This window comes from Phyllostomus hastatus, unplaced genomic scaffold, assembly GCF_019186645.2.
Source record: "Phyllostomus hastatus isolate PE091 unplaced genomic scaffold, TTU_PhHast_1.1 phas_scaffold_93, whole genome shotgun sequence".
NCBI lineage: Eukaryota > Metazoa > Chordata > Mammalia > Chiroptera > Phyllostomidae > Phyllostomus > Phyllostomus hastatus.
Genome location: NW_025334042.1, coordinates 42,760,872 through 42,775,150, shown reverse-complemented (window position 1 = coordinate 42,775,150; position 14,279 = coordinate 42,760,872). Strand labels below are relative to the sequence as shown.

The window sequence follows — 14,279 nt, the reverse complement described above, 5'->3', positions numbered from 1 at the left end:
ACCTAGACTCTGAAATTACTTTATAATTTTAATGCATAGCATATTAATGCAAAGGCATAATAGTTTATTAGAGTCATAATTAGTCTCTGTAAATACAGTGCACAAATAGTGTTCAGAAAGCCACTCCTCTACATATTGGCTCAAACTAAAATGCATAAAGTGTTCAGCTGAAGACAACAGTGAGTATTTTGCTCATAAGACAGGTAGAGTCAAATACAGTTTCATAGGGCTGTCTCCCAAAGATCGATACTTGAAGAAAATTCCTGCGCACTGCCATAAAATTTCAGAGACTTTTCACGGAGGAGAAGTGTTTCTTCCAGATTACTCCCATTGATGTTCTGAGCATTAAAATGATTTAGAATACAATATCTAAAAAAGAAAGAAAGAAAACCTTTTTTTTAGGGCCAGATGTAGATGACTTGATAAATCATTTGCTTTCCTCCTGAGAATGTCTACTTTTTATTATGGGCCCATATATACAGGCCCAACAGTGACGATTATTTAAGAGCACTGCTCACCGCGACAGTCTTTATGAAACAAAAGGAGTTGTAGTGTATGAAGGTGTCTCATAAGGACCTTTAGATGGCGCTATTTTACAACACACAGTGAGTCTGTTAGTGAGAATGCGAAGTCTGAAACTCGACCAACGTTATGGATTTCAAGGCAGCCAGGGCTCACAAAAGATTTATCAGACGTGGGGATTTGTAAACTTGGTGCTGAGACTATACGGAAAACATCATCGTCGAAGAAATCCACGAATATATTTCTACAATGGAATGTGTACCCTTGCCCCAAGAAAAACCTGCTTTCCCTGAGTGCCCTCCAAGTGCCGAGCACCATGCCAGGGTACAATACTATACTCCCCCTAACTTACTGAGTTCTCACTGCAGCCCTGGAAAGATGGGATCATCCCATTTCACAGGTAGGAAAACAAGTTCTAGGAGGTGAGATAACTTGCTTAGGTTTCATATGGATAGTAGTTGGTAGAGTCTGGGTTTGGATCAGAACTCACTGACTGCTTGGACTCCTGGCCTTTTCCCTCTATGACATGCTGCCTTTGAAGACAAACTATTTTGTTGGACACTCCTGAGTAAGCCCCAGGGTAGGAGTTTCAGACTGCCTTACTCAAACTGCTGTATTCCTAGTGCCTCGACCAGTGCCTGGTACACAGCAGATGTCCAATTTATGTTTGTTGAATGAACAAGTGAATATGGGTTATACCTTCAGTTCTCTCAAATACATAGAAGTCTCTGGGATCAGACATCTATTTTTGACTTGTTAAGGTTTCCAAAGACGATTTTACCTTCTTTTCCTTCTCAATATATGGCTAAAAATAACTGCAAGAGAAGACTATGCATAAATAACTGGTCATTTGTATCTGACTTATGTTGCTTTTAATGATTGTCTTGGACTATGCACAAAAGGTTACTGGTATTATTGACAAAATAAGTGTAGTAATACATGCCAACTCGATAAGATGTGTTTTGCAGCATTGGAGGGATAGTGGGGTTGTGATGAAGCACCTCCACCCTGGAAACATCTATAATACCTGTTAATACTAGCATTCAGTGAGGATTGTATATGTGTATTAAGTACTATGGAGATGCTTATCTAATACTTTTCAGCAAGAAAAAGACTGCGTTCACACTTTCTTTACCCACAACCTGGAGATCCTCAGGTGTGACATGTTCCCATTGCCCTATTCAGATTGGATTGAAAAGAGGACTCTGTACAAAGATTTTTTTTTTGTACAAATGAAAGGTAAGCATGGACTGACATTCACAGATAGTTCCTACTTGTACTCAGGTGGTCACTCAGTGACCCAGACAAGACTTGCATGGTTTTAGGACTTACATTACACCAGGATTGCACCATGCTAATATAAACTTGACGGTGGGAGTGGTGTCTGGTGCTAATACAGACCCAGTGGCACCTATGTATTGATGACTGTGCTTTCTCATAATTAATCCATCATCCTCAAAGTCTTGGGGACACAAATAGCTTGAGACTGTGCTGTTCTTAGATGTGTCAGTGTTATCTGGCCCTGAACACCTTTGTGTTTGGTAAAAATTGGATTGTGATTAGAGGTGTAATGCAGCCAGCGTGTTGCAGTGTATTGCAATCAAACACTATCTGACTCATAAATAATATTTTCAATAATACTGTTCCTGAGACACCTGTGTTTTCTCCTGTTTCTTTGCATACTTATTGTTTGCTAGTGTTTGACAATAGCAATCAATATAGAAAGAAATCAGAATCATGCACTCCTCACTGAAGTCACTGATTTTTCCACCTTAAATTCTATATAGTTTCTTGCTTAACTCTTCTGAGTTGGCCCATTTTATCCCAATGGGCAACAGATACTCAAGGCAATGGGTACCTTTGCTGTAATAGCTGGTTCTAGCTACTCAATCTCTATAGGTGAAATTTTCAGATTCTCCTTTCTTCTGTTAGGTGATACCCATTCTTTTCCTGTTGAGTGGCTGATTTACAGATGGTGGTGGTTTTAGTTATTTTAACCGAAGGGACTGGTTTCCTCCCTACCTACCAGAGTTAAGGAGTAGTGTGTGTGTGTGTGTGTGTGTGTGTGTGTGTGTGTGTGTGTGTAAGAGGTGTAGGAGGAGAGAGAGAGCAGGTAGAGGGCTCTTCTATGGAGCTCAGAAGCAGCAGAGTATAGGAGAAGGCGTATGGGCTTTAGACACAAACTTGGGTCTGAATCTTAGTTGTGTGAACTTAATTTATTTATCTATATTCTCACTTTATTTTTTTAAAGCACAGTGTAGTAGGGAGATGGTAGAGATTAAATGAGATTACTTTTGTGTATCTAGCCATGCACATTAAAAATTAATTTTTTTTCTTCTTGCTTGTTTCATCCTCTCTTTTTCCCCTTCCCTCAGAAAGCATGCAGAAAAAAAAGAGAAAAGACAGTATATAAAAGATGAGGAAGATTTGGTAAGAATCAGATTCATTTCTAAATAAACCCTATATTATCATTTAGTCCCTTCTCATCTTGGTTTCTCCAGTCTCTGGTGCTTTGTATATTTTTATTCTTGCCTCGTCTGCATCCCACTCCACCATCTCTTACTTCATAGTAACTCATTTGCTTGACAACCACAGAGAAAGAATCACACTTACATATTTTAATTTGAGAACTAAATGTTAGCTTCATGTAGACTGAGACTTTGCTTTTTTCAATTCTACTTTTCTAGTTCCTTGAACAATGCAAAGTATGTTGGTTGAATGAGTGGATGAATGAATAAATGAATGAGTAAATCCCTTAGCTGATAGTTTCTGGTTCCAGTGCTATTTCTACCTGAACTCAGCTCATAATCGTAGTCATCTTGACCACACCCAGCTCAGCATGAGTCTAGAAGAAGAACACAAAGGAGGAAGAAGGGAGCCTCAGGCAAAGTATGAGGCTATTATTATCAATGTTGCTAACTTTCTGAGCACTTACTCATCTTCACAACTTTATGATACAATTGCTATTTATATTGTTTCCATTTTACAAAGGAAGAATCTGAGATTTAGCAAGGTTAAACAGCTTGCTGAAGTGAGTGCAGCTAAATTGTGGGACTGAATTCAATGGGGCTGACTTCAGGGACTGGCTTTTAAACTACTTCAAGAAAGACAGGGGTCAGATCTTATGCTGGGGGAAAAAGTAAAGATTGAGAACTAGTACAAGTTTGTGAGAACTGGCAGATGGGCACCAGTGATGTGTTTGCAGGCAATTGATGGAAGGAAAAGGACCTTGCTTCAGCTTCAGATTTTGTTGCTTACTCTATTTTTACTATAAAGCTGGGGACATTCTTGCTGGATTCTTCTGCAAGACTTTGATATTCTAATTTTATTTTCAGTCTAAGGATGAAATAGAGATTTTAGGGAAATTATACATATTGGAGGGTCAATTTGATAACTTACACACTTTGGTAGGCAAAAATTATAAAATTCATGTAGCCATTAAAACTTTTTCATTTGGTTTTTGGCTCTTAATTTTAATTAAATTTATTGGGGTGACATTCATTAATAAAATTACATATATTTCAAGTGTACAATTCTATGATATGTCATCTGTATGATTTTGTCATTAATCCTGCCTCTCTCATACTGGTCCATAAGCTCTGTGTTAGCGGGATCACATGGGGCACTATGCATTATTGACTTAATGACTTCGTATCCTCCTAGCTGACTATAGTACCTATCACATGACTGATGTTCCAAAAGAAGTTTATTAGATGAATAGAAGAATGCTATAGGCAGGAGTGAAGTGGCCATGGATGGGATACATATGAATAAATAGACAAATGAATGGAGGGAAGTGAGAAAAATGAGCATCTCTTTTGTTCCCACTATATGATAGATGTTACGCTTGGCCCTTTATCAAAATTCATCTCCCTAAAGCCCATAAAAGGTTGGTATAATTGTTTTTATTTAACTATGTGAAAACAGAGGCTCAGAGATGTTAGATAGTTTGTTTGAGAGCACACAGCCATCCAAGAACATGTCAGAGAGAGAGAGGTGCACTGGCAATGGGTGAATGGCAGATGAAACATATTAAGTCACTGAATGGTCTCAGGTGACTTGCTAAATGATTTTACCCAGTTTATTATTGACCTTGAAATGGTCACTGCTGATTTAAAGTCCCGAATAGAATCAAAATCTTAAGCATCATTAGATTTCTAGCTATTTATTTAATGATACTTGCTTTTAATGATAATGATTCATTCATTTTTATTTCTAATATGGTTATTTCTAATTCTAAAGTGGTACTACATAATGGAGAAAATAAGCTTTCTTTAGACCATGTTTTAGAATCTAGTAAAGCACTGTTTTTATTATAAAGATTGATTGAAAAAGTGAAGTCTAAATGGGAATTTCTTGCTCCTGTTAGAATTTCTTTCTAACAGGGATAATGTTAAATTTTTCTAATATGCTAATTTGCTTAGTCATGGCATACAAGATCCCTGTTGGCTTGGTGGCAGTTCCCAGGTCAATATTTCATGAACTCAGAAAGTGTTCACTTACCTTTGTAAAACACTCCAGAATCCCAGGGTGTTCAACAACGTTAACGATGCCAAGAAGAAGAAGAAGCTTTCTAAATAGCCTTTGTTTAATGTGTTTGGAAACCAATTGCCTGTTTGGAACAAATGTAATTGTTATTCAACTGCAGAGTTGTACGTTTCTGAGAATATTTTATCATTCCACGATTCATAGAGCTTTATTCGCTTCAATAATATCCACAAAGCAAAAAGGCTCATCTGAAACTCATCGTCAAAATTTATTTAATTCTGTAAATAACAGTAAAATGACAAGCAAAACACCCCAAGGTCAGAAGAACTTAATTTTCATAACACAATTTAGATGTCAGAAGAGCTGGACTGTAAAAGTCACGCTGATTATCCTATTAATTTGCAGGAACCATCTTTGTCTTATTCATTTCAAGTGTGTAGAACAATGGCTGGCCCATAAGAATTGTTTAGTAAATATACATTAAATGAATGAAAAAGACTTCCCATGACCAGGTAGTCTGTTTCATTTGCTAATTGTAAGGTTAGTAAGATAATATGTGTAGATGCCAGAGGTTACATTTATTAGTTTATTACTAATAAATCTAGTGTTATCTTTTAATGTTGGTCAAATTACTTGCAATCTCTGGTTGACAGGAAGATATTTTTTGAACTGATGATCAATTCCTTCAATTTAATACTTCAAAATACTTCCTTCTGATGTTGCACTAGTACATATGAAACCATTAAATAAGTATATAGGAAACAATTTAGGATTCAAGGTAATTGTTTTTACTTTGCTCCTAAATTTTGACTTTTGCTTTGGGCCTTTGCCATAACTCTCTCTTTCTCCCTCATTCCACATCCAAATCTCTATCTGTGTCTTCATCTCTACCTCTATGTCTCTCTCTGTCTCTGTAATCTCTATCTCTACCTATATCATCTATTTACGTCTATATCAAGATCTATATCTGTATGTCCATCTCCATCTCAGCATGCTCAATTCCTTTGGTGGGTTTTGAGATTTAATACATTATATGAAATATGTATTATATAACAACACTTATTTTTATGTAATACTTTCAAAACAGCAATGGGATCTTAGTATCAGCTAATATATTACAGATTATATATATGGATATATATGTGTGTATATATAATGTTACATTGATTATATAATCTATCTATCTATCTATCTATCTAGTATTTCAGAATATTTAAAAGGGAATTTAAAAGCCAAAATCTCTTTTCATAGAGAGAACTTTAATTCAATTGGAGTTCTGCATGTGCAGAATATTTCCAAATAATGTTATGCATTATGAGAAGAGGAATCGATCATCTTTGAAAAGTCAGATGTCAAGGTACTTGGCATTTTATTTTTCATAGGAGCAGCTCCTACAATGGGTTGTGGAGAGGGGTGCGGGATCAGAGCAATCAGTCTGTATGCCAATAGACTTGATTTCCAGTGCCATCTTCGGCACATGGGTTGTGGGTTGCTTCCTGAACTAGAAAATGGTTCTTGGCCTCTCCCTTGACAGTGCACACTTTTAAATGGGATTTGAATTAAATGCTCTGTTCAAGGTTGATAGTCAGCAAGTGCGTAAGTATGACAGTTGTGATTAATTGTGCCACTTCCCATTTAAAGCTGTTTCTCCTCTGTCATTTAGCTTCTCAATGACCATTATTATGGATCAACCATGAAAATAAGCTTTTGTCCATTATAGTCTTGAACCTATAAATGAAACATGGTATTGAGTTTAAAGCTATTTTGTAAGTTCTACTTTCCCATTTTATTAATTTGTGTTTCATTACAATGGAAATTTATGGTTTTATTGCTGTGTTGACATGATGCCTTCATCGGCTATTTAGGAGCAGTTTCACTGAATGTTTCCCTCTGTGTCTGGCTATTGGATATTTTGTAACCCTCTTAATGTGCTAACTCGCGCTTGCGTGTGTGTATGTGTGTAGGTGTGTAGAAACTAAACATTTAATTGTGCTTAAATGGGAGGGAGTTGGGGGCGGAAGCCAAAATAAATTGAGATAATATCATACATTTTCAGAAAGAGTTAAACCATCTGGTTAAGCCAGTTCAAACAGTCCTATTTTCTCATTAGTCTTTAATTAATATCCCAATCATATTTCTGCCCTTTTCATTTCACATCAGCACTTTGCATGTCATACAATTGTATCATTTGATCACTGTGTGTCTCTGACTAGAGTAAGAGGAGTTTGCACAGAATATGCGAAGCCTCAGAATTAACATGACATTAATTCTTGGAGCATGAATTTTGGTCCATAATAAGTAATAGAAAAGACCATTTTCATATTATAACAAAGTCAAATGAGAGAAAAGAATATAACTTCTGTAAGCTCTTTAAAGGTAAAACACAATATTTCTAAGAAAGTACACTTACAGCAAATACTAGCCTATTGGGAGATAGCACCAGGCCCCCTGGGCACACCTGTGTGCTTGCCTCTATCACTGGGGACACTGCGGTGGGCACAGAGAAGCACAGTGATTTGGTATTATGGGCACAGGGGGTGACAGAACAATGTCTTACTAGAAATGTTAGAAGTAGGCAGAGGAAATTTATAAGTAACACAAAACATTTTGTGAGTGGAGTTATTTAAAATTAAAATGAAAGCTTGCCATATCACCTATTTAAACTCTTGTAACACATTCCTTCTGAAATATCATTTTTAGAGTTCAGCTTTCTTTCTAATGCTGATCTTCACTTTAGCCCTATATTTTTCCTTACTTAGCAATAATTTAACATTCTTTGTGTAGCTAATTTACATGGAAAGCTACATGGTAAAGAGAGCCATCTCCTGAATTGATAGTGTGGAATAGACAATAGCAGCAAGTTGGGAAGAGAGAGTCTTTAGAAAACCTAAAATTTGCTTTATTTATATAGAGATTATCTACATATGCAAAGAGATAGCACTGGGTACAAGAAACTATAGAAAGAGTCTGGGCTGTGAAATCAGAGAGACTTTTGATGTCAAACATTGTCTCTATTATTTAACAGTTTTGTTGGGTTTTAGCCCAACTCAACCACGTTAGCCTTGATTTCCCTTCTCTAAAATGAAAACAAACCTCTCTCACTGAGCTGTTATGGGAAGTAAAAGAGATAATAAAATCAACAGCTGGACACGGAGGAAGTAATCCATGGACATTAGATTACCCCTTCCCTATCCTTACTTTTAAGTTAGCTCACCCAAAATCATGTAGCCTGAGTTCGATCTTGGGCCCATCAAGATCAAGCTCAAATATTTCCTGTCAGATATTTCTTCATGTTCCGTGTGCTACTTTTTTCTCTCTTTTATCATTATCCCAGGACTGGTTGTAAAATGTTCCATTTAACATTGTCAGTTGACTCAGCTCTTAGGTACTATAATTTTATTTTAGGAGCTTATAAACTTTTATTGTCATAATTCACATTTGTGCCATTTCTCATCTGACACTTCTAACAGCTGATTGAAATAAGGAGTATCCTTGGAGAAGCAAATAAAGAGAACACTTTGGATCCAGAATGGGACTAACTAAACTCCAAACTGTAGGTGGGATGGACAGGACGGTTTACAGCATAAGAAGAAAATGCGCCACATAAAGAGCCTGGGGATCAGTAAGTGACATTCACTAATGTTCACAGTGAAATATAGTTGATTAAATACTTTTATGGTATAACCAGCTGGTAAATAATGAGTTTAGGTCATTGAGATAATACAACCCACAAAATATTTGGGCTCATTTAGAAGTCCCCCAAATATTTCTTGTTCAGCTGTAGTTGTTTGTTCATTTTCAAATCATTGAAGGAATGTTCACATACTAGGAAATGGACATTCCAAGTTGCTCAAGAAAAGGAACTCACAGATTAACAGGGGAGATATACAAACAAGGGATTACTCTGGAGTATTAGACTTTGTAGATACTAAATATAATATTCCTACTTAAATTATCATGATCATTTTAGAAATAAAAGGACTGTAGATTATCTAGACTAGTTCTGGTATTTTACAGATTAAAGGGGGAAGGTACAGAGAGGTAAAGTGAAGCATCTCTCAGTAGAACACTCAACTTCTTAACTGTTATAACTGTAACACTTTTATGACTTTTCTTAGCATCTTCTCAACAGTTTAGGAATGTTTGGACAGTAGACTTTGAAATAGCTTACCCCAAATATTCTCTAAAATACTTAAGACAACATTTCCACTTAAATCCCAGGATTGACATTCAACCTATTGAGAAAGTCTTAGAGTCATTTACACTAAGTTTAAAGCTTTTGAAATTGGATTGAGAAACATATGGTGACTTACACAGGCTGTGGTACTATTATATAAACAGCACAGAGTTGCTAATATGAAAGAGGAATATACTTTATTCCTGTACCACATTATGCCCTATATTGTAAGGCCCAAAAGTTCACATCCTATCTTTATATCTTTGAACTTCACAGGGCCTCAAATGCCTAACCATGTTATGTCCCTGCTCTTATCAGATATGCTTCCCATCCAGTGGGAAATTCTGTCCCCTGGCTAGTTTCCTTATTAGCCAGACCAGCTGCTCTCTAGCCAGTCCATCCTCAACCTAAGAGCTTTCACTTCCCTACCAGACTTGTTATTCAAACAACAATCACATACTCCTGCAGGAAACAGGGGGTCATCTCATTGCTTTGTTACCACAAAGTTTGCCTTTTACAGATGCTGCTTATTCAGTCTTCTCCCCAGTGCAACCCCCATGTCAGTTCTAGACAGAATATTAGTAGCTGCTGTTGCACTAATGCAATCTGCTTCTTGCTGCAGCTTGGGTTTTGATGGGGGCACTTTCACAGAAGACTTTAGCAAAAACATGGAAAGACTATGGACAGAAGAGTATGGGCTAAGGGGACCCACACACATTCTCAGTTGGTAAATACTGCCTCTCAGAAAATCTCTTCTTTTGAGGATGAGTAAATAGAAAAAAGGCCAATATGAGGAAGAAAAAGTGACCATAATACGTATTGTACTGGGTTGGCCAAAGAGTCTGTATTTTTTTTCATACAATAAAAGACACATTTTTCATTTTCACCAATAACTTTATCGATTTGAATATCTTGAGTATGTTGACTATCTCTGCTGTAGTAGAATGTTGATTGTTCTCAGTTAATGTCTCGATTTAATCACTACCAACTTCAACAGGTCTACCGACCAGGAGCATTGTCCAGTGAGAAATCTCCAGCGTGAAACTTTGCAAACCACTTTTGACACATCTGATCAGTCAGAGTGCCTCCTCTGTATACTGCACAAATCTTTTTTTTTCTTTTTTTTTTTTTGCATTTCAGTTGTGTTTTTACCTTTCTTGAAATAATTAAGCATAATATTTTGGAGATCAAACCCTTGTCCAAGGTATCATTTGCAAATATATTTTTCCATATGGATGGAACTGGGGTGCATTATGCTAAGTGAAATTAGCCAGACAGTAAAAGACAAATACTATATCATCTCACCTATAAGTGGGACCTAATCAACAAAACAAACAAACGAGCAAAATATAACCGGAGACATGGAAATAAAGAACTAACTGACAGTAACCATAGGGAAATGGGGAGAGGGATAGTGAGGGAAAATAGGGAAGGCTCATCAAAGAATATGTATAAAGGACATGTGGACAAAGCCAAAGGGGGTAGGTCTGAGGGTTGAAGGAGGAGATGGGTGAGGCTGGGCGATGTGGTGGGAGCAAAATGGAGACAATTGTACTTGAATGACAATAAAAAATAAATAAAAAAGAAAGCATAATATACTGAAAATGTTGTGTCATGTTCTTCCATCTTCAATATTAAAATGACTACAGAAAAATTCACCAATTTTGATGTTTCTTTTAAAAACCACTGATATGACAGCCATCACAATACAATCTAAGAAAATTGTTTTGAATGAAGTTAAAGACACTCAAGTGCTACTAGAGTCATCTTATGAAGAAAAACAAAAGAACTTTTTGGCCAACCCAATAATGGTTGCTTACCAAAACCACATCTAAAACAAGATGACAAAGGCAATAATAATAATAATAGAATTAGGATCAGATAAGGAAATGACAAAAATAAAATAGGTAGTATTTATTTTAGGCAAAGGTGAATTTGTAGGGAAAACTATGTCAAAGGGGCACTGAGTATCTTTATATAAAGATAATGTTTCCAACATAAAATCTGTTGGAAACACAAGAACAAAAACATGGTAAACAATTCTGGTGAATAATTATATCACACTTTGATCAGTTTTTGATAAAACTATTAAAAATAAAATGTAGGGAATTAGAATAATATGATTGATAATAGTTTAATAAAGATTACATTGTTTAGTACAAAAAGAGAATATACTCTTTTATAGAGCTTCAAATATTGGGTGGGCCAAAAAGTCATTTGGTTTTTTCCATAAGATGACTCTAGTAGTGCTTAGTTGGCTAACTTCATTTGAAATAATTTTGTTAGATTGTATTGCGACAGCTGTCATATCAGTATGCATTTAAAAAACATCAAAATTGGTGAATTTTTGTGTAGCCATTTTAATATTGAAGATAGAAGGAAACACACCACACTTTTGGCTTATTATGCTTTATTATTTCAAGAAAGGTAAAAACACAACTGAAATGCAAAATAAAGATTTGTGCAGTGTACGGAGGGGGCACTCTGACTGATCAGATGTGTCAAAAGTGGTTTGCAAAGTTTCATGCTGGAGATTTCTGACTAGACAATGCTCCTGGTAAGTATGTTACAAGATGCAGTTAAGAAGGGAGCCCCAAAAAGGGATTTGGAATGGGGTCCAGAACTCAAGGTGTCCAGGAAATATTAAGATGCCCTCTCCCTCCCCCCACACAGGTGTCAGTTGGGGGAAGGGACAAATGGAGCAGGGCCATTGAGAGCTGTGTTGTATAGCAACAGCTTTGCAGCTAACCTCTGGTATGGTCATTTAACATATCTATAACATTTAACTGGTTATATAGATATGTTAAATAGCTGTGGCTATGCTCTGAGGCAGGGGGATGGAAGGAACTTCCCCCCTAAGATGTAACTGGGAGGCAACTCCCCCTAGTTACAGCACAGCACCTGCATGAGAGCTTGGAGATGATTGGCTCCACGCCATGGGGCCATGCCTGCCCAGACTCACGATAGCAGCCCAGTAAAGCTGGAAGGAAATGAGAGTGCTGGCAAGTGTAGCCAATTGTGGGCGGAGTCGGAAATGGGGCTGCAGAAGAAGATTGGCGTGGGGATTTAAACCCAGATGCAGCAGCCATTGGGGTGAGGATCACAGCCAGTGCAGGAGGGAGAATCACTCCATCTTTAGCAGAGTGAGGACTCCTGCAGCCCTGTGAGAGAGAATCACCATGCAGTTTTAGCAGAGAACCGACCTCCTCACAGCCATTGCAGGAGATGACCACAGCCCTGGAAAGGAGAATTACAAGGCTTTGCCAGAGTGGAAACTCCCGCGGCCATGCGGCTGTGGTATTTCAGAGAACCATGTGGCTGTGACAATAGAAAGGAGAGCCATGTGGCTTTGCCAGAGTGGGGACCCCCGCAGCTTTAGTAGGGGGAACCACCACGTGGCTTTAGCAGAGAACTACCACTCAGTTTTAGTTGGAGATCCTGGCGACGCAGCTGATGGTGCTGGGAACCGAGGGAGGTCTGCCATCCAAGCAAGGATTACTGGGAAGAACCCGGGGCTGCCTGAGCCACGGACTTCTATTTCTTTTCCTGAGATATGGTACCCCTGACTGGGCAAAGGGGGAAAGGAAGGACTGTGTGTGTTTGTGGGTGTTTTAAGGGACTTTGGGGTTTTGATGAAGTCACTAGTTTACTACGTTAAGTCTGTATAGCATTAAATAAACATTTCCTTTCCCTTTCACAAATCTCTGGCATTGAGAGATGTCTTTCCTATAAGGTGGCGGACATAACGAACCTGGGAGGTTCCTTTCGGTAATAGTATATTGCCCTTTGGCCCACTGTGTTCTGTAACAGGTAGGCCAGTTGAAGTCGGTAGTGATCAAATCAAGACATTAACTGAGAACAATCAACATTCTACCACATGGGAGATGCCAACATACTAAAATATTCAAATCAATAAAGTTATTGGTGAAAATGAAAAATGTATGTTTTATTTTATGGAAAAAACCATACAAACTTTTTGGCCAACCCAATAACATCAATAACAAACCAAATCTCCTAGAAATTAAAGATACTGCCTCTAATGCTGTTGGTCCCTGAGCAATGTGTGCATTAGAGGTGCTGACTCCTTTTTCAGCCAAAAATCCACGTATAATTTTTTGAACTCCCCCCAAATTTAACTACAGTTGGCTCTAGGTATCCATGGTGATTATTTCCATGACCCCCATGGATACCAAAGTCCATGGATACTCAAATCCCTTATATAAAATGGCACAGAATAGCACACGCAGCAGGCCCTCTGTGTCTTTGGGTTCCCAATTGCAGGTGAAAAATATTATTTTGTATCCACAGTTGGTTGAATCTGCAGGTGCAAAACCAACAAATAGGGAGGACCAACTGTGTTCATTAAAAAAAAAATCATGTATAAGTTGACCAGTGCAGTTCATACCTGTGGTGTTCAAGGATCAATTATAGTTGGCCAAAGAGGAAATAAAAACAATTGCAAAGTGTTTAGAAAATAAAGAAAGTGAGGAAATTGCATTTACAAGTTTAGGGGTACAGATGTAAATTCTACTCAGAGGCACATATAAAGCACATATGTTTGTAATTTTAAAGTAAGGATTGTTAAACACACACACACGTACACACACAAAACCCCAAGAGACCCAAAATGGAGCTACTTGCTCCAGATCAACAAACCAAAACTTAATTTGGTTCTCTTAGGAATTTGACCTTTAACCAGTCAATCAATCAGCAATTTCCTGACCAGCATTAGGCTAATTTGCATGATAGCCTCCTACCCTTCCTCCAAAAGGTGACTTTGTCTGAACCGATCTTTTCTTTTGCTAATAACTTTCTTGTCCCACCCCCTTCTAAGAAAGGCATCTATTTTGAACAACTCCTTAGAGTTTCTTTCTGTGTACTAGATGGGATGCTGCCTGATTCATGAATCATTGAATAAAGCAAATAAGATATCCACATTTACTCATTGAGTCCTGTTTTTCAACAGATTGAAAATAAATGGACTCAACATTAAACACACAAAAAATTAGAAAACAAATAAAACAAGTCTAAGGGAAATAAAGTGAAAGGAAATAAAGATGAGAGAGGAAAGTCAATATATTAAGGTATAATA

At 37.4% G+C, this 14,279-nt stretch overlaps 1 protein-coding gene across 1 annotated transcript in view; it reads right to left on the bottom strand.

Moving 5' to 3' along the window:
* Positions 1–221: 221 nt before the first annotated feature.
* The window catches only part of SLC15A5 (solute carrier family 15 member 5), a 78,649-nt gene continuing 64,591 nt past the window's right edge, over positions 222–14,279 (bottom strand). Inside the window, 2 exon segments of the mRNA XM_045828985.1 lie at positions 222–369; positions 5,026–5,134. Coding sequence (XP_045684941.1) covers positions 222–369; positions 5,026–5,134 — 257 coding nt within the window.